Raw genomic sequence first — 24,895 nt, 5'->3', positions numbered from 1 at the left:
ACACGCAGAAGAAAGCAGGGAAGATGACAAGCGAAGCAGGTACGTGCAGGAGAGGTGGAGGGTCGAAAGCGAGCAGGGTATCAAAACCGTCGAGCAAGGACGATTCCGGCTATTGTCAATACCTGCCGCCAGGGCAAAAGTAAACATTCAAGACTTCATCGCACTTGTATACGATCATCACGAGAGAGCTGCGGTCTCGCTGTGATGTGGAAGGAGGTATCAAAAATCACAAGCTGGGAATGAACCGGAGCAACTCGTTTGGCGAGCTGCTTTGTGAAGTACTGCACGAGAAGTGATAGGATGTTCAGAGGATTTCTTTCCTGAATTTCCTGCTCTCCTGAGGTACACTTTGTGGCATTGTTGAGTTCCCAAAGAAGGCCTCGCTTGGAGGTCGATGTCTTGTTTTGGCCATCACATTTCCACCATCAAAAGGTGGTGTTCGCGTCCTCGTAAATGTACGATACGGGCCTGTCAACCAGAAAGTTGTTCTGCATGGCTACAAGTCCCCAGTGCAAATCACCTACGAACAGCACAGAGAGCTCCAGAAGATGGCCAAGAGCAATTGCTACTGTACTGCCAGTGCTCTGACACATCTCAATAGCAAGATAAAGGCGCTGGCGCTCGCGTTGGTAACTAGCAGCGGCACTCAAAACTTTGATGGAGAGGAAACGCCAGCCATCGTTCAGCTCTTCATGCCGACTTCGTGGTCTTCCACCTGATACGCCCTCGGCATGCCCCTTTTCTCGGCAACGCAAGCGACGAAATGCAGGTGATGTGCTGATTAACAAGGGCTAGGAACGAAAACCAAAAGAGCCGGGGGTATTGTAAACCAACAAAGAATGCGTCAGAAAGGGCACAGGAGACAAGTGCTCCGTCTCAGCACTTGCGGCCCGGTGAGGATGAGGAGGGTGTGAAGAAAACATGGAGACGGTGCTGCTAGGTTGTTGCCAAATGCAATTGCCGCGCGGGCTGACCTGATTCTATTTTGCGTGACTTCGTTGGATGTGAAGTTGACTGCATCGGGGCCCACCGAAGCCGCCTGCGGAAGACACAAAGGAGTAAAAGGAAGCGATGGAAGAAGAGTGAAGGAAGTTCAGGAGACGATGGTTGTTGAAATCTGGAAGCGACCATGTGGTTGCTACAGTAGCGTTCATTGCTGCCTGAGGCAAATAGTGTCTCCTCAGGCTCAAAGGGACTTTGCCCTGCAACGAAACGCTCCCACAACATCACCCTTCATCAACCTCACAAGAGACCGAGTTTCTTTATTGTTGGCAGGAGAATCATATTACGCTTCTCTGCTGCTCGTAGGTATCGTAGTCTACTCTCAGCTACCAGCAGTTTTGTTATTCTAACACCAGGCTTAGGTGACATACTGATGGTGTACGGGGCCGCAGCACTCACCACCAATGGTTGAAGCAAGTCTGTTCTCGTATGCAAACTTTCGCCCGCGACGCTGCATCCCACCATACCCGCCGTCTATCCCCAACAACCTTGCAAGCTTCCTGGAATGGCCTCGATTCACGTCCTCCGGAGTGGTGTGTTGATGTCTGTCCAACCGCGCTTGTTCTATGACGCCTCGCGGATGGTACTCAATCATGTAAGAACAACAAAACAATAGTACCATGATCCAGCACTAGAATGATACGTACTCCGGTGTTGTTCAGGGCAAACCTCCAGACTCCAGAGACCACCGAAGGACCCGAAAAGTATGTCTGCCACTTGGACCATAGGTACCGACGGAACCAAGACGGTAGGATGGCTTGGAGTTTGCACTTCTTATCATTCTGGGGTGTACGCCCCGGAATGATATCGGTTTCACCATGTGTCGTGGTACCTGCGTCCTTCAAGCCCAGCGAGCCGTCCGCTATCTCCCCACCTCGGAGGAGGGCTGCTGAATTTGGCGATTTCTAGAACCAAGACTATGGAATCGGGAATTTCTAGCAAACCTTTGCTCCGCTACACTTTATCTGGTTGAATTGCCCAGTGCGTCAAAAACAATCCTTTTCTGTTCTTCTCTGACCGCAAAACGGCTCCATTCCTTCAAGTCAACAGTAGGAGGCACGGGACAATGTTTTAGGCGACGGCCGATGTCCTCCAATCTTGAATTAGAAAGAGCCGCGACTTTCACTGTTGAATTCTCCGATTAATCTAAATTGCTGGATTTGTTGTCAAGTTTGTTGGGTCCCCAGTTTGTTGGTCTGATCAGTGGAAGGTCAACAATGATGGCGGGGCCGCAACTTGGTCGAGGGGCCCTTTCATTTCACAACCAGGAAATAACCCGTACGCCACTGGTGTACCGTAGTCTCTGGTGATACTGCTGGACACAAAGTAGTGCCTATCTGGAACTTTGTGCACCGTCACACCCAAGAGTCGCGACACTGGAGATTTATTTTCTGGTCCCGGGGATGCACTGGAACATTCCCGAATTGCGGCTTCCTACAGATACAACACCACGACATGATCTAAATATGCGAAATCCAGTCGAGTCTAGCAAGAAGAACCTCCACCACACTTAACATCTTGCTACTACTTGAGCAGTAAGACTAAGTCGTAGGTGTATTCCGTAGCCAATCTTCCTGCCCATGGAATACGTATCAATCCGGGAATAACATATACGGTTACCTGGCCACAAAATCCAGTCACTGCACGGCAAATCGTACTCTTCTCGAGCTCTTCTCTACACATACCCGTGCTTTCCTGTCTCAAACTCTCAGTTCTATCGCTTATTGTTGTTTTGGGTTGCTCCGTTCAAGGTTGCAGCACACGTCAAATCTCCGAAGGGAAAGTATATCTTCAAGTATCCGTTCTCTGGGTTGGACTGGTGACGTCCTCCTTTCCCCTCGGCGCTTCACGAAATTTGCTCTCTGGTGATCGAGGGGTGGTCAACCCGTTCTCTTGCCGGCTCAGCCCTACCGCAGTGATTTGGCGACAGCCACGCTACCGATACTTTGGCGCGAGAGATGTGAACCATGACTCCATGAGAGCTTCGTTTTTGAGACGGTGAAGAAGCCAAGCAAGGCCCCATACTCCGGATTTGGAGTTTGTAACGAAGCGTTTTAATATTTCCACCAGTGATGTTTGCGTTTCTCCTTTTCATCTCGTGGTATCCTGGTAGAAGATCACTACGAGTAAAATGACGCCTGCTCGCTAAGCGTTTACGCCCCGTACTTCGTACTTTCGCTCATGGCACGGTGGACGGTGGAGCAGCACCGATCATTACGATGCCGGGAGCCAGGGACCAGAATGTTTGAGGTTCCTGAACTTCTTACGTTGGTGGACGCCGTCCACGTATTACGGAGTCTCAGCCTGCCATCTTGGGATGATTCCAATGAAACCTCCTCTGGTTGTCGTCAGCGGCTCAAAAACATGGACGACATGGATAAAACACACCCAGACAGTCCCGGATATTCGTTTTCCAGTCTCGAAACAGAGCCCAAGTACACTCCGAGATGCGGGCATCGAGAGTTACCGGAGACACATTACGCATTGCGCATTATTACCACCCCCCATCGAAGGCTCAATTCTTATGTCGTGCGTTGCGGCATCCTTCGAATGGCTGCCCACCCGAGGTCACACCGCGGTAGGCCGGGCCGGAGCAGGAAGAGAAAGACTTTGTTACAGCCGATTTGCTCTCCAGTCAGGCCGAATGTTCGCTCGCATATTAGACTTGCTTTCTCTTCTCTACCCATCCCTTTTTCGATACTCATATTGAAGTAAACTTTAAAGGTTCAATGGTAGCTGGACTTTCTTGATGTTCGCGCTCCAATTCATCGCGAGGTACTGCGTACGATGTTGGCGCCGGGATGCGCAAGCCGCACAGACTGTGTGTCTGAACCCTACCCTTAAGACTGCCATATTAATTGGAAGGAAGACAGATCTACGGAGGGGAAGAATCCTAAACCAGACGACAGGTGGTGAAAACATGATATCTAAGATGAACAAGTTCCGGATGCCGACTGCTGCGGCGCTCTTTTGGGGAAGACAACGACCACAGGAACATCGCTGTACAGAGAGGAGTGATTCTCCCACCAGGAAAACCTTGCATTTGGCATACAAACAGTGGTCAAATCGAGAAACGTGTCCCAGACGCCCTAAGCATTTATCGCGTCGTCTTCGCTGGAGTCTACTGGCAGGTATCCCGGCTGTTCTGAAACCACAGACTGGTTGAACCTTACCCGGCCCCCGCCTCGCGTTAGAAGCAAAAACGCCTTCTAGCCCTTCTTTTACGGTTCTTGCGAATATTAGCGTTCCCCTCCAACGTTGTGCCTGGGTGACCCTTTTCTGATGGGACACTCCATGACGAGACAACCAAAATACACTCGAAGATGCCCAGCTACCTCAATCCGAAATGCACACGGCATTGCTCGCCTAGGTTCGATGAAAACTAACTGTGAATCGACGCTGCATAGGTCCAGAGATTTCTTCCCACGGGTTCCTCCCTGCGAGGTGATGGTTCTAACCGAGCCTATGTCTACCTCCGTACTTGTATGAGTGTTTGAATCGACGTCCCTCACTTCTCAGCCTGCCGGGAGGAGGATGCTCACAATCCGGCAGGCTGGTTATGGCGCACTGGGCATAGAAAGCTTTGATCGTCGACCTCAGACTGCCGTTATCTACGATGCTCCCGATAAATCCTTCTGATGCGCTGGTCTGCTCTGTCAGGGCCATCACGTTGTCAGGTTCTTGTTCACATCGAAGTGCGGCCCCGGTGTCTTCATCCAGGCGCCCGGTCTTATTGGCTTCTTAGCCAACCTCCCCCAGACCTGACAGCCGTTATGCGTTGACCCGCAGACGGTTAATCCCAGCAGCACCACAAGTGCCAATGGTTCGAACGAACAAGACCCAGCCTCGATCTTTCCGCAACCTCCCCTGCTGTTTGTTTGTGTCCCTCCATCAGGCTTAGTTTTTGAGGTTGATGCACCTCGCGAATTGCGTTGAGCCTTACTCCATTTCACGCTTGTTCCTGTTGGCTCGTTATTCCTGCTTCATTTGAGCATCGGATGATTGCGCCGGCATCAGGGCCCTTCCACACCCCAGTAGTCATACCTTCATCTTACCCAGCTGCTTGCATGGGGCTCCTCCGTAGGGTGCTATCCAGCATACGGCTGCAGCGTTGCTGCCATTTGCCAATCCCCACAAGGTCCACCGAAGAGTTCTACAGACACTAGTCATTGAGCCGGTCTCGTCTGTTATCATTCTTCTTCGAGTCTTGTGGCTAAGTCCATCTGTTACAACTATGCTCCATGGCATTTGTAGTGGCCTTCCTTCGTCCCTATTGCTCAAGTTCTCGTTAAACCTCCTCATATCTCTTTAAGTACATGCCATATCAAGCTTCTGGTCTGGAGTCTCATCACTGCATCCTAGCAACGACCGTGCTTCCCCTGTCCTAATCTTCCTCAGCATCGAAACTCTCCGTTCGTGGGAGAGCCTGCAATCTACGCCGGAACAATCTGCTTCAGTGGGCCTGGTGGACGTCGGCAAGAACTGGCAGAAAGGAACTCTTTTCTCGGGTCTAGCTACCTTGCTATGGTGATCAGAGTCCGAGCATCATTATCAATCCCTCCAATCTTGCGGTATATCATCCGACGTCTGTCGATCGAACGTGGAAAGTAGGATATCGGACTCCATTCATTTCTACGAACACTTGAATTTCCTAAAGCGGAAGTGGGACGTCATAAAACCATCAACCAATTTATCCCTTCATCTGAACGACACGAAAGAGCTTGCCACAGTGGTTTAAAGACAGAGCTATCCTTGACTCCGAGTTGGACAAACCCTATCATCGCCCCGCGTGATTCATAGACCAGGGCTTCCAGAGTGTCGCCTCTTTCGAGCAGCCGTACGCGTTCTGAAGCACGCCGAGAGCTCGAATAGTCCTTGTTTCTGCTCCACCACCAAAAATTTCCGAAGATCCAGCTACCTTATCTAACAAGCTCGGGAGCAGAAGCGACATTGGTCATTCTCTGCTTCGAAGAGATTTCTCGACTACTACCAGGACATCGCCGAAAGTATCTTTTTGCACCACATTCAAGTCTCGGTCCATCAACCCGCTCTTCGAACCGCAACTGCGTCGAACATCAAGGCTGTCTTCAATTCTCAGCTCATTGTAGCCTTATGATACTTCCTGGCCGTTGAAATACTATTATTGATTGCAGCCCATACTCTCGTTCATCTCAAGGCATCGTATCATCGCTTGATACATCTTACGACTGCACCAAAGGATCGAGTCCTACCAGACCACTGACACATTTAAACCCTCCTTCGAGAAAAGAAAACCAAAAATCCCAATGCTTGTCACACGGCAATGTGATACAGGAAGGAACACTTGGTCTTCTAGCAAGCTCGAGGCAATATACCGAAACGCCGCGTCTCCACGCATGTCGAACTTCGAGCCACTATCAACGCAGCCGGACTGGCGCGAGCAATACTCGGCATTTCCCCTCCCAGGAGAAAACGGCCTCCTTCAGCCTCCATTCGAGCAGCCCTCATCGTCAAATAGCACTGAAGCCAATGCGGCACAAGTAATTGCGAGACCTACACTCGAGCATAGACATAGTCTTGGCCCCATCCGACAGGAAGTTCCACCGGTTCCTATCATTGAGAGACCGGACTCGGCTCCTGGCGATAATGGTCAATCTGCAAACGAGGCTCGAAATGACTCGTTGGTTTCATCAGAGTCAACAGCGATCTCACTTGAATCAATAGGCTCAAACCCACTGAGTTCTGCTTCAAGCGCGCCTGTCCAACAGTCCACCGTTGCAAACAGTGAGGGAGGAGATGCGACAAGCGAAATAAAGGATGAAGAAGACGACGAGGACGACGATGATGAGATGCTAGAAGCAGAGGAAGGGGCTCCTCCGCAAACAGCTGCGGAGCGCAGAGCAGAGAGAAGAAAGATGAAGCGGTTTCGGTAAGACGAAATACGAGGTTTCAAATCCTCGATTCAGAGCTGACGCGTCTGCTAGATTGACTCACCAACAGACTCGATTCCTGATGAGTGAATTCGCCAAGCAAGCTCATCCAGATGCTGCACATCGTGAGCGTCTTTCGAGGGAGATTCCAGGCCTCAGTCCTCGCCAAGTTCAAGTGTGGTTTCAAAATAGGTAAGTGAAAGGACGGGAAGAGTCTAAAGATGCCCAAATGTCAGAACTAACGTGGAACAGACGTGCGAAAATCAAGCGACTTACAGCGGATGACAGAGAACGTATGATGAAGATGAGAGCTGTACCGGATGATTTTGATAATGTGCAAGCCTTACACTCTCCTTATGGCGCCGTGCACGGTATTGGAACCCCCATGCAATCGCCTGTCGATTTTGTACCAAATTACGCCGACCATATGATGCGGCCGTTGATGGTTGACACTATGCGAAGGCATGAACATGACGACCATCTTTCGCAAACTGGCCTGACTCCAACTTTCGGACATGTAGGGTTTGCGCAAGGAGGTCAGATGAATACGCCCAATGTGCTATCCCCTCTATCAATGGATTCCAGTGACCGATATTACTCAAATAGCCATCTTTCAAGCCCAATGAGCGCAGGCCCGAGAAGTTCGAACCCCTTCGACCGACAGAATAGTTACGGTGCTATGTCGCAGCACTCGAGGCAACCTATCCGACCTTTACAGCCTCTCCAGCTTCGGGAAACGATGTCGAGAACGCGATCTGAATCGATTCAATCTCCATTGAGATCCAGCATGTCTTGGAAAGGAGAGACTCTTGATTATAACAGTTATCAAACTGGGCACCCAAGTCCGCAGTTGTCTGGTCGACAGCAATCCGTGTATCAACATGATGGAATCGGCAATAACGCCGTCAATACGCATCAATATGATGCCAATGCATTTTCAAGTTCGTCCACATTTATCACATCCCTGATGGCAATCCTGCGTGCTAACCACCTTCACAGATTCTAACATGCAGAGCTCTCCACCGCATATGACGTTCTCTTCCCCTCACGGATCTTCGACATCGATGCCGTCGCGGCTGCGAGGTGCATCCTCCACATTTCCCCCAGGTTTAGACATCCGCACTCAATATCGCGGTCTTCCTTCTCATCTCAACTCACCACATAGCCCAGCAACTACGCGTGGAGGTTCATTTGCCAGCGCGTTCACTGGTGGCTATGCAAGCGCACCTCTTACCGCTCCTGTTGATTTTTCACTCCCAAGGACACCAGGCGATGGCGGTCACGGCAACCGAGATTTCAACATTCCTCAACTCAGTGCGCCTATGGCACCACCAAACGATTTCTCAAGTGCCTACAACAATTCAAGTTTAAGCCCCGCGCGCGCAGCGCAGGAAAATCGAGACTTTGGCTCCTCAAATCAGAATAATGGGGATTCAGGGGCTCAAACGCGAACAGGATCACAGGGACCTGGGTCCGAGCATCGGCAAAACCAACAACAACATCCACAACAACATAACCAACAGAGTAGAAGTCAAGATGACTCTTATCTACGTTCAGTAGACTACGAAACTGGACACAAGCGAAAACGTAGTTTCACGCTTCCTGGCGGGGCTTATGAAAGTCCTTGAGAACTCACTCCACGAAACAAGTGTGGGACATTCCTAGAAGATATTTGAAGATTACGATTGGGGATTTAATTGGATCGATGACTATATACGAAAGCATCTTTGGGCGTTGATGACCTACAAGAGCAAATGGTTTCACAAGAAATGAAGGGGAAAACTTTTCGATTCGAATACTCGGTTCATGGGGAAATGAATGGGTAGATTACTTTTAAATCTATACGCATTTTAGTATTGGAGAATTGGGGTATCTGGGCATGGGTGTTTTTTTCGGGATGGATTGGGAGGGTTGGTTATCTGGAATTATTGAGCTGGAAAAGTTGTTGTGGGAAAGTGAAGAGGAGGGTAGCTGTTGTGGGAGCTGCTACCAAGAAGATGGAGAATGCTCTAGAGGAGCCGAAAAGAGTTGAAGATGGCTGTCGATCTCTGAGATTTCGAACTACACAATCACATCTCCGCCTACCAATCCGCAGCTGCGCCTCTGGACGGCAGCACCCCGGGAACGAGGACAGGATTCCCAACTGCGTTTGGGAATAGGGAATGGTTGTTACCTTACACATGTATATTTTTGAAAACTTTTCACCCCCCTTTTCTGGCGGGTGCGATATCTGGTTGAGCTTGGACTCGGAGATGGGGATTGGGGGATTTGTAAATACAATTTTGGGGGTGATGAATGTGATGCTTGGTTGACAAGAGATGTTTTTGGATTGTGATGTTATGTGGAAGTGATGCGCGAGAGTGAACGGCGAAGTCTGTGATGGGAGAGGTGAGTGAGATGTCGGTTAACAATGAAAGGGGCGGGTTAGAGAAGGGTTGGATTAAAGGAACATGTGTTTGAAATATTGAGAATATACGTCGTGAGGGAGGCTTTGTAATGCAAGAGGTATCAGAGAGACATGCGTCTTGTGATCTGGATCTTACGAGGAAAGCACTTTGTTCTACCTCAACTGCTAAACCTCATCAATGCTGGTTTTTTCAGTCCCTGTCTAGCTAAACGCCATTTGTAATTCCATGCCTCACTTAACTACCAAATACAGGGCTTTTCCAATTGCCTTCTTAAACCAAGCCTGATTACTAATCATTCTTCCCAAACAAACCATTCTATCTGACTTAAATCCCCCCTACCTAATCTCTCACCCATCACCTACCAATCCTGATCTTCAGAACCTCTGAATCCCATCATCTACACTTTGCCACCACTCCTTTCCATCGTTAGTCCGTGGTTTGGACGGATTGGGTGTCCACCCACTCCTTCCTCCCCACTTTATCTCAAAATCAACATATCTCGTGGTATACCCACATCACACGTGTCTCTTAATGCGTGCAGCTATAGTTCATGATTAGTGAACCTGACCTCAAGACGACTACCCTACCCACCTCCTTGCCCTAGCACACCAAGAAACGACACCGCAGAAGAAACGTAGAACATTCTTCAAACAAACTCAGCCTCTCTCTCGCTGTCTTATTCCCTTCCGTTTCGTTTGAGATCATCAGTGTCATCTGATGCGATGCGATGAACCGTCGACTCGCTGATATTCATGCCATGAAATACGTCTTAAAATAGTATTATTCCGTCCACGTTTGTTGCATATCATGGCTTATCCTAGATTTATACGTTGTGCACATGGCATCCTAGAATTATGTATTAATGCAGACGACATGGGACTACCCTCTTGGATGGAGTCAAACTAGAAACGTCAAACGTACATATCCCCCCACCTAAGACATGTGCACGATACAGTACAAGTTATCTTGGCTTTACTGTACAACGAACAACCCCCTCTAGTTCCTCGGTCTTCTCGGTCGCTTATCTATCCGAATAAGAGAGGCTCGAGCAAACGGGATAGACGTGAAAAATGGAAGTGGATATGGAAGGCAAAGTGGAAGTGGATATTTACCTTGCCTGTTATTGTCGACCCGGTTCTTTTGACACGGGATCGTTTTTTGACACTGGACTGGGTTGTGGGGATTTTGTATGCAAGGGCGTTGAAACGTTGGCATTGGTTGTGGGTACGAGGTTTGGTGGCGTGCAAAGGTGGATAGAAGGGAAATGTGGTGGAATTGGTGGTGGAAGGTATATCCCTGCTCCTACGATCTGGATCGAGATGTTGTGCTAGGACCTTCCTTCGCTTAGGATGGGATGTGGATTCTACGGAAAAGGGGAAGAAGTCGGAGGTGTAAAGAGGTATGTGGAGGGAGTTTCGGAGGGTTAAATAGAGTGGTGGTGTGTTTGGGATGGTGGTGTTCGGGTATGAAAGGGGGGTTTTGCGGATTGTGTTGGGGTTGGAAGGGGGTTGTGTGAGGGTGATTTAGGGAATTGAGAGAGTGTGAGAGGAGAATTCGGACGAAGATACGAATTGGAATTAGTAAAAACTCGACTTGAAGTACTTGTCTAGCGCTGACTATCATGCCACGAAATTAGGGGCCTACACGAAATCCTAGTACCTCATACCAAACATCACTTTCCCAACTTTCCCCAAGCATCACGGGAATTTAATCTACAAAACCCTCCGATATCACACTTCCATCGACACTGTAAACGTCTTTAATATAGGTATCGAAGAACCAAGGAGTGGGCTGTCGTAAGGAATTACTAGATTTGGACTCGCTTAACACTTCCCGCGATTTGTGGTACGAGACGGGAAGATTTCTTAGTCAGATTAGAGGTTGTGATAGGTGAGGTGAGTACGAGATCTTGGGGCTGAAATGGGATCGGATGGTGTGAGGATAGTGCGGTGAGGTACGTGGATTGGGTGAAAGGGAGGAGGACTTGTGGGGAAAGTGTTGTTACGTGAAGTTGTGATAGGATGTGGTTGTTAAATACTAAATAGAAGACGGTTCTATCATGATTGCCAGAGCCCACGGATGTGATTAGTTAACCGTGGTCCTCGAGATTTTGTAGGGTCTAGTATGTAAAGAAGTTGAGGAGGGAACAATATGCAAACTTTCGGGTGCTAAATCTTGAGAAGCGCTTCTACTGTTTCCATTTGAAGTGATGATTGTAATAGTATGGCAGTATCAATAAAGAATTCTAATGTTCCCTGGGTTCGCTGTCATGTACAGAATCGCTGAGAATCTGACTGCTTCATGTAAAGCTCCAAGAAGATACGAGTTCAATGATCAGCAAACTCTTTCACATGATGAAAATCTGACTCCATTTAAAGATATGAATCCGTATCTTTAGAATCCCGCCTTCTCCCTGATTTCTGTAATTTATAACTTGCACTATCAGTGACTCGCACTGAGCATCTATACCTCACTTCAAGTAAACGACTCTATGGCAAGCGCTGAACAAAATCCCAACTACTTTTCAAACCACCCCAAGCACATCCTCAATCCTTGACCAACTCCCCATTAACCCTCAAATACGCACACCTCCACCCAACCCTCGCCCCCAACCCCCCCATCACCCCCTCACTCCCCCCATTACCCTCCCCAACATCAGCATGACACCACCCACTCCCCCTAACCCCCAGATCCGCAAACATCCCACCCTCAGCCCCTCTCAAAAGACCCCTAGCCACGACCTTCGCAAACCCCATCCCCCTATACGCGGGTTCGACGTATAACGTAGCAAGCGAGCCATCAACACCAATATACGCCCACGCCACCATCTCCTTCTCAGGGTCCAGAATACAGATGTTAGCCTGGCGTTTCAGCGTCTCCGGGTTCCGCGGGATGGAGCTCGTAGAGACGACTTTATGGATCTGTGACTCCGGGACACGGGAGGTGGTATATCCCTCCGGAAGACTTCCTCTTACCGCCGTGGGTTTGAGGGTGTGGATGGATAACACCCAGACGTTCCACCATGTTAGGTATTCCACTGCGTCGCCGTAAATCTGTTGGATGAGTTTGGCGATGGGTTCGTGGACGGCTGCGAAGCGGAGGATGGGACTGAAAGGCCAGCCGGGCGCTTCTGGGATGGCGGTTGTGAGAATGAAGGAGATGGCTGATTTGATCTGGGATTTTAGGGTGAGGGTTTGTGAGGATGTCAGGGTGGAGTGGGTTAAGAGGGAGGAGAAGAGCCAAATTTGGGATTCGGTGGTGCGGGAGCGGTCGGTGAAGAGGATTGTGAAGGGTTCTGAAGACGGTGATGCTGGGGAGTTGTCGTTGTTTTCCTGTGATGAGGGTTTGAGGGATGAGGGAAGTGATTCGGGAGGGAAAGAAGCGGCGAAGAGACAGTGTCTTGATGGTGTGTTTAACGGGGATTGGAGTCTGTTGTATATTGGATTGCTGAGTGGAAGATGCGGCGCTAGGAGTGCTGGAAAGAGTTGTAGGGCGTCCGATTGAGTGTACCGGTGGAATTGTATTGGTGGTTGAGTTGCCATCTTGAACGGGCGAATGAAGATTTCACAAGCGATTTCTATTTGATAGTAAGTTTTGAGTAGGTAAATGGTGGGTGGGAAGTGTTTACATGCAAAATTTCAATTTTGACTTTTGGAACCAGGGAATTCGAACTTTGATAATCTAAACGTTAGCCGGACTTGTAAGAGAGATATGGTTTCAATGTAATTTGAATCTACACTGTCAAAGTCAGAAGTAGTAAAATCATATATAGTCGAGGAACGTGACTCACGCCAGAGACCAACTTTAGAAATGAGTATGCAGTTGTAAAAGTGGGGGCTGTTAAACTTAAGTCCGGCACGACTGGCCTGACCCGAAGCGAGTACACTTTATTACAACGACACTTGGACGCGCCTGAACCCTCCTATAACGAATTCAATATTATTTCCTGGTATCTATAGTATTCATCCCCTTCATACAACAATGTACTCCGAACACCATGTCCCATATTTCCCCCGATTTCCTAACCACCTATTCCCAAGTATCCAAATCATCACTCCTCATCACTACTATCAACAATAAACCCAGCCCTAACCCTCTGCCTAACAGGCTTAACAATAGGAATATCATCCTCATCGTCATCATCATCAATAACCATAGCACTACTCTTTGCATTCCCAGAAATGGTGTCAAGAACCGAAAGTTCCTCATCCTGGTCATCGCTAACAACCTTCCGTTTCTTCCCTTTCAAATTCCGCGTATGAGGACTTGACATTGGCGTAACTGTCCCCTCTGCATCCGAGTCAAGAGGATCATTCTTCGCAGTCGCCGGAGAATCCGAGGTAGCATGATCGTCATCTTCACTGTCTGACTGAGATCTTACGCGTTTTCTCTGGCCTGATGAAGCTGGCGTGACTTCGTCATCATTGGAAGCATCAGAGAGAGCATTGGACTGCCTCTTCTTATTAGACTTCTCAGCAGGCGGCTTAGGCTTTCCAACACCTAGTAGAGACTTCATCGTGGCGATCTTCGCCGCCTGTCTCGCCGCTTCCTCGGCAAAGAAAGCAGCATCTCGCGCTTCATCATCCTCATCATCACTATCGTGTACGAGAAGATCACTCTTGACTTTTCGGTTCTTCTCCAACTCCTTCAAGCGACGTGCTTCTGCCCTAGCAGCCACCTGCTCATCTGTCAACCCTCCTTCTTCCCCGTCTTCACTTCCTTTCCGCCGAAGCTTACGCTTCTTCTTGAGCTCCTTTAAGGCGTCTGAGGGCTTCATGGCTGTAGGTCCACCCGGTTCGAACATAAGCTCTTCATCATCGTCGTCAATACCGTCATCGTCATCGAACACTGCTCTCTTTCTGGAGTTTGCAGCTGCCGACTGTCTTCTGAGAAAATCTGCTGCTTCTTGTCCATCTCCAAACTCTGGTGGTGAGTGTTCCGCTTGTTTGATGAGATCATGGGATTGCTTAAGTTGGTCGGCAGTAATATTTGATGGAATAATCCAAGACCCTTCAGGATCCAGATCTACTCCGACATTTGTAAATCCGACCAGAGTCATCAAGAGTCTCAGTTGACCATTTTTAAACATTGCTAGTTTGCGGGCGTCATTATCGGGTCTCACTACTTTTCAAAGTTAGCACAATATTTAGAAGCGAGGGAGAGGTATATCTTACGAATTGATGGTGGTTTGGGAGCCTCCACCTGCTCAGCCGGTGTCTCACTTGACTCTTCTGAGGGATTGGTTTTTACAGACGGTAAAGCGGCATTTAGCCCTTCCCAGCTTCTCCGCTCATCCTCGCCAGACTTGAGTTTTGACTTGATCCATTGCAAATGCTCGCCGTCACTCTTGTCCAGTAATGCACCCACCACGATGCCGACTTGCTCCTCCCACTCCATTCCAGGTTTGACTTCGAGTGCAGCCGCAGCACGAGGCGTTGTGGTTACCGTCTGCTTCTCGTAGCCATACTCGAGATAATGAGCTGTGCTATTGATCTTTGAGAAGAGCATCTCGACAACCAATTCTGGGCGTTCCTGCATCTTCTTGAAGCAACGTCTAAGTATCTGTTTAACGAATTCCTCCCATTCCTTGTAAGAGCTAGATTGAGGATCTAAGCCCTCTGGACCTTTGATCATCTTATTGAAAAGATGAATGATGTCGACCCGAAATAACATGACACCCATCTCCTGCTTAAAAGCTACCCGATAAAAGTACCGATGCGCCCGCTTCAATTGCGCCGGCTTAAGGTCATTATAGTACGAAGTAAACTTGACGAACGTATCGACACATCCTTGGACGACGAACCTCGCTGCAAACTTCTTGAAGTCAAACTTCCGTTCATGCAACATCTTCTGAGCCCTAGACTCATCTTCACCCTCTGACTCATCAATCACATCATCATCAGGGGCATCCTCTCCCGCTTCTCGAGCCGCTTTCTTCTTCTTTCTGACCCTTCTTCGAGACCTGACTTGCAAGTCCACGTTTTGTTTCGAGTACTGCTCCAGGATCCGCAAGTAGTTATGCGATAGTTCCGTAGTAGAATCCAGATAACCGAATCCTTGGTCTTTATAAGTGCGTGTTATGTTAGCAACCCTGTCGTGTGTCGTTTCTTCGTAGAAGATACGGTTGAGGATGTTTTCGGCAATTTCTTGGTCGTCTTCAAGAGGTGATTCGGACATTTCTTGAACCGTGAGAAGGATCTGGGTGAAGCATTTCATAGCAGCACTAAGGTCTGCCCACGATTTTTCTTCATATGTTTTGTCCATCGCTCTGTTCAACGTCACAAACATTTCCTGATTCAGGACGCTTGCGACAAGGGCGAAGCTGTCAACATCCTCGGGCTTCTGTTTCTTGTCGGATTTTTTGCATCTCCTTCGTGCTCGCTCAGCCTCTAGAAACCACGCCACTAAATAGAAAAATTGCCTAGGATGGCTATCCATAATTCTTTCTGCTTCTCTATCAATTGCCTTTCGGATATGGTTGAATAAGGGATTGAATCCAGCGTCAAGAAATTCTTCGACGAAAGTCCGTAGATGTTTGGTGGCTTGTACACTTAGACTGACAGGGTTATCAAAGTCCATGGGTCCTGTCTCTCCTTTGTGGGCTCTATGTGGAGGTTTAAACTTCTTCGTGCTATCCATTTTGGCCAGACCTCGGGTAGAATCAGTAACAGCAGCTTGTCCAGAAATTGTTGTCCTTTTCGAGTCCTCTCTCTGTATCCAAGCCATTGCTCCAAACCGATTGTGTCGCGTTGGTGCATGCATCTGATAACTCCGCAACATCGCAGCTTCTTTCTTCCGTAATCGTATCAACTCATCCGTCTTACTATTACTCACTTTCTCCTCATCCATGAACAATTTTTCAATATCCACACCTTTGATTAGATGGAATATCACATCCATCACTATAACATCTTGAGTATTGAAATCCTCTCCCATCGAGGAAGATAAGGTTAGTAGTAGCTGAAATATATCCTGGTAATCGAACGCATCAATTGTGGCTGACCTCGATATCTCCGCTTCGTCTCCTTCATATTGTACGTTTGGCGGTGGTGCAATCATAGCGATATTCCGAATAAAGTATAGTAAAAGCTTGATAATTCCTTCATCTCTGGTACTCCGATCCCCAGCATCCTGAGCCATAGAAGGTAAAGCGCATCGGACTGCGGTATGTAAAATCCTCGCACCATCAAAGTTCACAATCGATCGTTTGTACCCCAATTGCGCGATTTGCAAATACGGGATGTGCCTGTGGTGGTTTACAGTCATTTCCTTCTTGTCGTTCGATAAAGGCCAGGTGAGTGGGACCAGTAATTCTAAACATGCCAATGCGATTTTGGACTTCATGCGATTCTCGTCCTCGTTTTCGGGCCATGCTGCGAGGATTTGAAGTAAATCTCCTCCTACCAAATTCGATTCTGCCAGACATCTTGCTACGTCGAATCGATTTGCTTTCTCGTCGTATAGTTTCAACCATCTCTTCAAGTCTCGAAGACAGGCAAGTGCGTCGTCTCCTAGTATATACCGTCCTTCTTCATCGGCACCACTTCCTCCAAGCTAGAATATGTCAGCGAGCACAATCGATTGGATTCAAGATACGCACAGCAGTGACAAGACTCGACACATAAGCTCGAACTTCAGGATCAACCACATCCTTTTTCCCATTCGCAAACTCCATTTTGATGTTCTTACTGTTGATAGTTAGAATCCAAGAACCTCTTTACGCGAATGTGGTTGGATACGCGACGCGTACCCCTGCTGTTTTAGTGGCATCTCACAAGCCGCCCGCCAATTTCTTGAGCCGAGGTGGGAGCTTAGGTACTCCGAATGCGGGAATCTTTAACCTCAGTTCGTTGTTTTATTTCAATTCTTTACAAACATTGGAACTATATAAGATGTTTCCTTCGAGGTTAGCAAGACAGGCACTACGGTGCAATAGGTCATCAAGATGCTTCAGTACCACCCCAATTGTTGCGCAGGAAGTCAAGAGTCTCGGTGTTATAGGTGCGGGACAAATGGTATATTTCTCTCTCATCTCTATGAAGCCTGCTAACAACTTCAGGGTCTAGGAATAGCTCTTGTAGCAGCCCAAAAAGCCGGAGTACCAGTTACTCTGGTAGATACATCCCAAGAATCAATAGACAAAGGCCTTAAATTCGCAGGTCTGCTCCCTCTTCCTCCGCAATACCACACCACCTAACCGTCCCCAGACAAACTCCTAGCCAAAGACGTAACCAAACAACGCATAACCCAAGACGAATCCGATAAGATACGTTCCCTCCTAACTCCCACAACAACAATGGACGACCTCTCATCCGTCGACTTCGTAATCGAAGCCGTCCCCGAAATCCCGTCCTTGAAATTCCAAATCTTCTCCTCCCTCGCTCAAATCTGCCAATCGCATACCATCCTAGCAACCAATACATCTTCAATCTCAATAACGCGAATCGCGGCATCCACTACAAAAGACCCAACCGACACATCCGCCTCCTCTCGCGTCGTATCCACACACTTCATGAACCCCGTGCCCATCCAGAAAGGCGTCGAGATTATCACGGGATTGCAAACAAGCCAGGCTACAGTTGACACCGCGGTCGCATTCTGCAAAGCCATGGGAAAGATACCCTCGCAATCCGCTGATTCTCCGGGATTCTTAGCAAATCGCATCCTCATGCCGTACATCAACGAGGCGATAATATGTCTCGAAACTGGGGTCGGGGGTCGCGATGATATCGACGCAATTATGAAGAATGGCACGAATGTACCTATGGGCCCGCTACAATTGGCGGATTTCATCGGTATAGATACGTGTTTGGCGATTATGAAGGTGTTGTACGAGGAGACGGGAGATAGCAAGTATAGACCTAGTGTCCTATTACGGAAGATGGTGGATGCGGGCTGGCTGGGGAAGAAAAGTGGGAAGGGGTTTTATGATTATTAGATGATGCTAATTAATGATATCCTCATCTCACATTTGAATTTCAGGAGATTCGCTGGCTCAGCTTTTTGGGTCCTCACTTCATCTCCCAAAATATCCAGGAACATAATCCTTGCCAAAATACTAAACTATCAAATCATGTCTACGCATTAAGAAACTATGGGGGGTAGTTTCAACCAGTAAATACTGAAATCACATTCGATGTCGAGTATTCGAATCCAACCCTCAGAGATCCGACTTCATACTCAGAGACTACGCTTCTTATAAAGAAGGGAAACAAACAAATTTAACATGAATTTCCTTCTCAACTTCATTAAAAAAGGGAAGCTATGTTAGGTCCCACTGCTCATTGTGAAGCTAATCTACTTTTTACCTGGAATTGGAGTTCCCTTTGAACAACGTCTGTTTGAATGGTCATGGATTTTGGTGGTACGGGATGCTATTGGCCGGATCGAAGTGGGAGTTTTGTTATGTCAACTAGAGATGAGGGACCAAGTTTTGAGATGAGATGAGATTTTGGAATGTTATAGGCTAATTGTGTAAGCGAGCGCGGTGTGGTATTAGCTGCTAATAAGTTTAAATTTAATGTGTTTCAGATCAACGAGATGTGCAAACAAGATCCAAACACAGCCATGGAATTGCGCAATGAGACCATTCTCATCGCTTCAGCAGCAACCTCTTTATATAAAGCCACTAAATATATCCAGTCAACCCACCAACCATATTCAGCATCATCAACTAACACTTCTAGTTCAACTCAAAACCAGGTACACACCGTACAATTCCATCATTTTCACATCCCACAGACCCTTTACATCTCCATCTAGAAAACCATAAATCAACATCACCATCCCATCATCCTCTCATCTAAACCCCCAACTCCCTTAAATCTCGCCCACGCAAACACCAAAACCAAAAACCCATACTACATTCCCATTTCCATCACCCACCCCTAAATATATATCTCACAACAGCATATCATTCTCATCCCTAGCATCCGGTGAAGTTTTAGTTTTGTGATAGAGAGTTGTTTATCCTTGTTTCCGAGATCGTAGTCTTAGTGATGACTCCACTGAGAAAAGAAATAAACTTGACGTATTTATCACATCTTAAGACCTACCTACACCTACTTACCTAGAAGATTGAATAAGGAATCTACAAGCCTCCTATGTTAAATCACATACTGCAATTTGTTTGATTATTCGATATCCGTATCGTGCTACCACCTTCAACATCCAATACTTATAAGGATTATTATGTCACATAACACCGGCAGAGTAATTGAATCCTGGATTAGTTTATAAATTATCGAAGAGACATTGGGGGATTGAGTTCGAAAAGAAAGTTAATTTATCTTTTCACAAACTGCGGGTTTAGAGGAGTAGAAGCAAACCGGTATGAGAAGATGTTTACTGTAGTCATGTTTTTATAGGATTGTCTTTCATATTTGATTAGGTTTCGATTAGAGTGTTATAGGATAGTAAGGTTATAATGTCATAATCTATGTGAGGATCCATGGATGTTATTCTGTATTATATACGAGGCATTGTGAGACTGGGTTGATTATTCTAAGTTGACTATTGCTCAATGCTTTGTGTTTTATATTCTCGAGTTAAGAAAGAGGAAACGCGTTGTAATGCCTGATATTAAAGAGTTGTTGGTAAGAATAAGTGGTTTGGATCAGCTGCAGATGAAACATTCTACTATGCAGCAGTCGTTATAGGAAGCAGAGGCATAACATTAAAACAGAAACAAAAAGCAAGATACAAACCCAATTTATAAATTTCCAATAATGCCAGTCGAAGCATCGTATCTTGGAAAACCGACCCCACCACAGATCAGATCTCCCCACCCAAACCACCTCACCAACCAATTTAGCTCACCCATTCCCAGGTCGAGCAAGAGATCACCACGTGCCTCACCCACCGCTCCTCGCTAAATCCTTCACACGGATTGCTGGATTAAGGGATCATCGACCAGGAATGGACATTTCGCTGACCCTGATCGTCCGAAATCTGCAGGCCGCAGAAGCCCGAAAGGATTTCTGCTGGCGGAGGCGGCTGCAGGACCGAGGTTGACATTGAGAGTTTGGATCATGAATCATTCACAGTTTAGATGTTCTAAGGGAGGTCTGAGATGTGGTGACAACTGTGAAGTCGAAGAGTATTCTGGGGATTGGTTCGGTACTTGATGCCGAATGGTTTCTGCAGCCTTGATTGCAATCATTGCTCTATGGTACGTTTGCATAGCCGTGTGATTTATTTGAGTAGTCCCGGTGCTGTTGGTCAGTTTCCAGCTTTTAGATTTTATTGCGTAGATCTAGATGGGTTAGGAGAGTATTCATCCACTTGATAGATGCGTATTGAATCCATTTCACCTAGTCAGGCGAGCTACGCGGAAACAAAAGCACGAGTCCGACAATGTACAGGGATCAAGAGTTAACCTTATGCGTACAGTTTTGACGAGTGCGAGTGCGGGACTCGTCCAGGCTTTCGCGGGTCCCGGTGCCAGGCTGATGGTGTGTTTGGTGTGTTGTAGCGTGTACTTTGAATCGTAAATGTCCTCGTGTCGTGCCTGTGTAAGTGTGTCGAGCCGCCAATCACCATCTCATGTTCTGGTTGGATTCGAGTCAATGACGCTTGCTCTCGAAAAAGGTACATCTGCTCCGGGGACCGACTCGGCCCGGTCTCACGCTATCGCGCTGGCTGGGTCTTTTGCGGTCCAATGTCGACGTCCACCTAGCCCTATGCCACTGGGGCCGAGGTGGCTTGTCCGAAAGAGGAAAAGCCGTAGAATTCCACGATCTTCAGCCAACCTCATGTTGGATCGTGATCGTGGTTTTGGTGGTGTTGGTGTTTGTCTCGATGCACTTTCAAGTATCACGAGTTTGCTGCATTGCATGATTCATGTTGGGCCGCGGCAAGGGTCCAAGACTTTTGGCGGTGGGATGATTGATGCTGATGCTTGTTGGTATTGCGGTTCATCTGTATTGCTCGGTATCGAAGTCGACCGCATTTGGAATTGTCGTGGAACGCGTTCTATACATGGAACCGTAACGGTGTTTTGGTGGTTTGCACCGAGGACATCGACGATTGACAGGCCCATATTAAATTCAGATCTAAAGCGGCGGCGAGTCTCAATCAATGTTCAGTAATATTACCGCCTCCCACCGACAGCGTATCTCTAGTTACGGAGTACATGATGAAATTTAAGTTGTGCAGTGATTTGCACCGGGATTAGAAACATAACCAAACCCAATCTTAAAATACAGTAATAATAGACTTTGCAATCTACTGGGGTTATTGCATAGGGAAACCCGCGAGTCTCTCTCTACAACCCCACTAATACCCGCTGCTTTAGTCACCACCAGTAAATCAGGGTCGCAGCTCGTGGCGTCTATGAAGTGATGATGCCCTCTTCGACTTCAAGACGGTTACATTTTCCTAATTCACATTCTGCGCCCACTCCCATACGACTGCACACTCGATTTCTCTCCAGGGTGACCATAAATTATTTACGAAGACGATAGCAATCACACACCATTCGAATCGCCTGTACATTGCCCGTATATCACGCCTTATCGAAATCGAATCAACCTCCATTGCATTCCATCTGCCATCCATTACGCATGACTACCGGCTAAAAAATACCGCCAATCGAGACGAAATTCTTGCGAACAGCACGCCAACATCAGATTGCCTCTGCAACGAGACCAGTATTAACGCTAAACCATTCCAGAGTTCATATTAAAGACAGTCGCGCTGGCCACTTTTTATCTCGTCCAGCAGGCGTGAGCCATTCCCTCCATCAACCACTCCACCAAGACGCCGAAGACGTGGGATACAGTTTCTATGTCCTCCCTGCCACTACAAAACTCCTCTCCAGTCTCACTACAGTCTTCCATCCTCTCCAAAATTTCCAATCCGACGACGAAAGAATCCACCGCACCGCATGCGCCCCTCGACGCACATAGGGATGCGAGGCAGATTATACGCCTGGCGCAATGCCAGCAATGCTCATACCCCCTCAGAGAGCCGGTGACCTTACCGTGCGGGAATTCCATATGCAAGAAATGTATGCCCGAGTCACATCGGCGGACGAATATCTCCTATCCGGCGACACCCAGCAGGCTGTCAGGTTTTACATGTCCAGTGACATCGTGCAAGCAGGAACATGCGGATGGAGACTGTAGTGTGGATGTGGTTTTGAATAAGACGACCGAGGTTGTGCGGAATGAAATTGAAGCTTTTAGAAACTCGGCTCAGGCAGCTGCAGTCGTCCTACAATTAGAAGAGAAGGATCGATGGTCCATTGCCGGGGTAGCATCATTACGGGATCGGGAACCTCGGACTCGAGTATTGAACGGTGGACGGTTATGTGCGACCTATTCCATGGCGCAAATGGGAGAACTTGCGTACGACTCGGAAGTTGTGTTTACGTCACAGCTACCTGGGGAAGAGGTTGAAATTCTCGACAATCTGTTATTAGATCAAGTGAAAGAGTCCACCCGGTCTGAATTAGATTGTCAAGTCTGCTACGGATTATTTTTGGATCCATTGACGACGCCTTGCGGGCACACGTTTTGTCGAACATGTACCCACCGACTATTGGATCACTCGCGCCTATGTCCAATATGTCGAAGGACTATCAGCACCCCCCCAGCAAGTACCTCTACTCAAGCTCCTTCAAATATGTTGCTTGTCAAACTACTCATGGGTCTGTGTCCAGATGCACTGGAGGCACGTGCCGAAATGGTAAAGACAGAAAATCTAAACAGTATAGGTGAACTTGATACGCCACTATTTGTCTGTACATTATCTTTTCCTACAGCACCGACATTTCTGCACATCTTCGAACCACGCTACCGGTTAATGATACGGCGAGCAATGGAGACTGGAGATAGAAAATTTGGTATGATCTTACCAAATCCCAGGAGAGAACCACAAGGTGACCTCGGTCCTGTACCATTCTACGAATACGGTACTTTACTTCATATCATCACCATGCACGTCCTACCAGATGGCCGAAGTCTCATCGAAACAGTCGGAGTATCTAGATTTCGTATCCTCGAGCACGCCACTCTGGATGGTTACATGGTCGGCAAAGTCGAAAGAATCGAAGACATGAGCCTAGCGGCCGAAGAAACCCTCGAAGCAGCCGAAACTTCAATCTCATCAGCCCGTCCCCTCTCCTCTCAAGATCACTTCGGCGCCCCTCCAGACCACCCACGGACCTCCCCCCCACAGCTCGATCTCACCTCCCTCTCCACCCAACAACTAATGGAAATCGGCACCTCCTTCGTCGAAAAAATGCGCCGCCAATCCGCCCCCTGGCTACACACTCGCGTCTTCACCACCTACGGCGAGATGCCCACTGACCCGGCCACCTTCCCCTGGTGGTTCGCCAGCGTGCTGCCTATCGCCGAGAGCGAAAAGTACAGACTCCTGCAACTGCAGAGCGTTAGGGAACGGCTCAAGTACTGTGCGGGCTGGATCGCTCAATTAGAAGCCCAGAGATGGTATGCATATTTCTTATGCCCCTGTTCCTAATCATCTCCACTCTATCCTGTTGGGAGGGGGGCTAAGAAAGCGATGTGTCTGCTTAGAACGAGATTAATTCACGGGGATTGCTTTGAGTGGGATTCTTTTGCTGATTTTAATCTTCTTGCGCGCGTGTAGGTCTAGGGGCTCTAGTTGTACGGTCTTTTGACTAGCCGTTCTCAGTGCGTGTGTTTTGGTGGGGAGTGTGGCGGTTGTTTATCTGGGGCAGGTGAGGATGAGGAGGGAGGCTGCTGGGGGTTAGGGGGAGAGACACATATTGGGATTCTATTGTATACTCGTTTCAATGAGTCGGTTCTCGGAGGGAAATTGGGGATTCTTTTTAGAAAGAAAGAAAAGATTTTAGATGTTTGTTTTTTGGACATTTTTTATTTGGTCTTGCTTGCTTTACCTGCATTAGCGAATGCCTTTAGGCGTTGTGGGTGACGTTTCATCTTCATGTTTAGCTTTTGATAAAGGGAATGCGAATGGGATGTAGGGTTTTATCGATTTGTGAATATGGGGGGGGGCATGATTAGGTAGTTTTTCTTTTTGGCATGGGAATGTTATGAAGATTGAGGATTGTTTTACATTCTCCTGTTTTGCTTTTGGTGATAGGGAGATGCGTGTATGTGCTATGAGTGAAATTACTATATAAGAATATACTGGTGTTCCAAGGAACGAGATTAGATGCTGCTATCATGCGCAACTAAAACGCTCTTCTCGGCGACTTAGTTGTACTGACATCTTGCGTACTAGAGATAAATTATGGGTGATATGTTGGAAATCTTATCGACCCTTAGTGCCTCAAGACTCCCGCTTGACTTGGAGCATTAAGTCTGTGAACGGCTTGATTATACCTTTGCTTAAGAGAGCAGTAAACGGTTTCTCGTTATGTAAAAATGAGGGATATGGCTCGAAAATGGAGTAGCTAAACGATATGTTGAATCTCATGTAATTCTTTCTTTGATTGTATCTGGCCTTTGGGTAGGGCGAATCGGAGAGGTTGCTACACCTTTCTTATGTCCTAGACTGGGTACCTCGAATGGAGAGGTTAACTACAGAGCCTAATATCTGGACATTGACGTGTTTGGAAAGGAAGGA

General features: G+C 47.7%; 5 protein-coding genes across 5 annotated transcripts; 3 read left to right on the top strand and 2 right to left on the bottom strand.

Moving 5' to 3' along the window:
* Nucleotides 1–6,287: 6,287 nt before the first annotated feature.
* On the top strand, nt 6,288–8,539 carry GLAREA_00894 (Homeo; the record flags this gene model as incomplete). The annotated part of the gene is made up of 4 exons (XM_008085652.1): nt 6,288–6,910; nt 6,966–7,103; nt 7,164–7,852; nt 7,911–8,539. 4 exons carry the CDS (start codon nt 6,288–6,290, stop codon nt 8,537–8,539), a joined length of 2,079 nt encoding a protein of 692 aa, XP_008083843.1.
* A 3,326-nt stretch (nt 8,540–11,865) lies between these two features.
* Nucleotides 11,866–12,861, bottom strand: GLAREA_00893 (Acyl-CoA N-acyltransferases (Nat); the record flags this gene model as incomplete). Its single annotated transcript, XM_008085651.1, has 1 exon — nt 11,866–12,861. One exon carries the CDS (start codon nt 12,859–12,861, stop codon nt 11,866–11,868), a length of 996 nt encoding a protein of 331 aa, XP_008083842.1.
* Nucleotides 12,862–13,370: 509 nt separating this feature from the next.
* On the bottom strand, nt 13,371–16,994 carry GLAREA_00892 (uncharacterized protein; the record flags this gene model as incomplete). Its single annotated transcript, XM_008085650.1, has 3 exons — nt 13,371–14,440; nt 14,494–16,873; nt 16,920–16,994. 3 exons carry the CDS (start codon nt 16,992–16,994, stop codon nt 13,371–13,373), a joined length of 3,525 nt encoding a protein of 1,174 aa, XP_008083841.1.
* A 217-nt stretch (nt 16,995–17,211) lies between these two features.
* Nucleotides 17,212–18,257, top strand: GLAREA_00891 (NAD(P)-binding Rossmann-fold containing protein; the record flags this gene model as incomplete). The annotated part of the gene is made up of 3 exons (XM_008085649.1): nt 17,212–17,334; nt 17,379–17,478; nt 17,527–18,257. The coding sequence occupies 3 exons, from the start codon at nt 17,212–17,214 to the stop codon at nt 18,255–18,257; spliced, it is 954 nt and encodes a 317-aa protein (XP_008083840.1).
* A 4,073-nt stretch (nt 18,258–22,330) lies between these two features.
* Nucleotides 22,331–23,803, top strand: GLAREA_00890 (PUA; the record flags this gene model as incomplete). Its single annotated transcript, XM_008085648.1, has 1 exon — nt 22,331–23,803. One exon carries the CDS (start codon nt 22,331–22,333, stop codon nt 23,801–23,803), a length of 1,473 nt encoding a protein of 490 aa, XP_008083839.1.
* Nucleotides 23,804–24,895: the final 1,092 nt, after the last annotated feature.

The sequence above is a fragment of the Glarea lozoyensis genome, assembly GCF_000409485.1.
Source record: "Glarea lozoyensis ATCC 20868 chromosome Unknown GLAREA3, whole genome shotgun sequence".
Taxonomy (NCBI): Eukaryota; Fungi; Ascomycota; class Leotiomycetes; order Helotiales; family Helotiaceae; genus Glarea; species Glarea lozoyensis.
The sequence above is the reverse complement of the archived record's forward strand: the minus strand, read 5'-3'. Positions and strand labels throughout refer to the sequence as shown.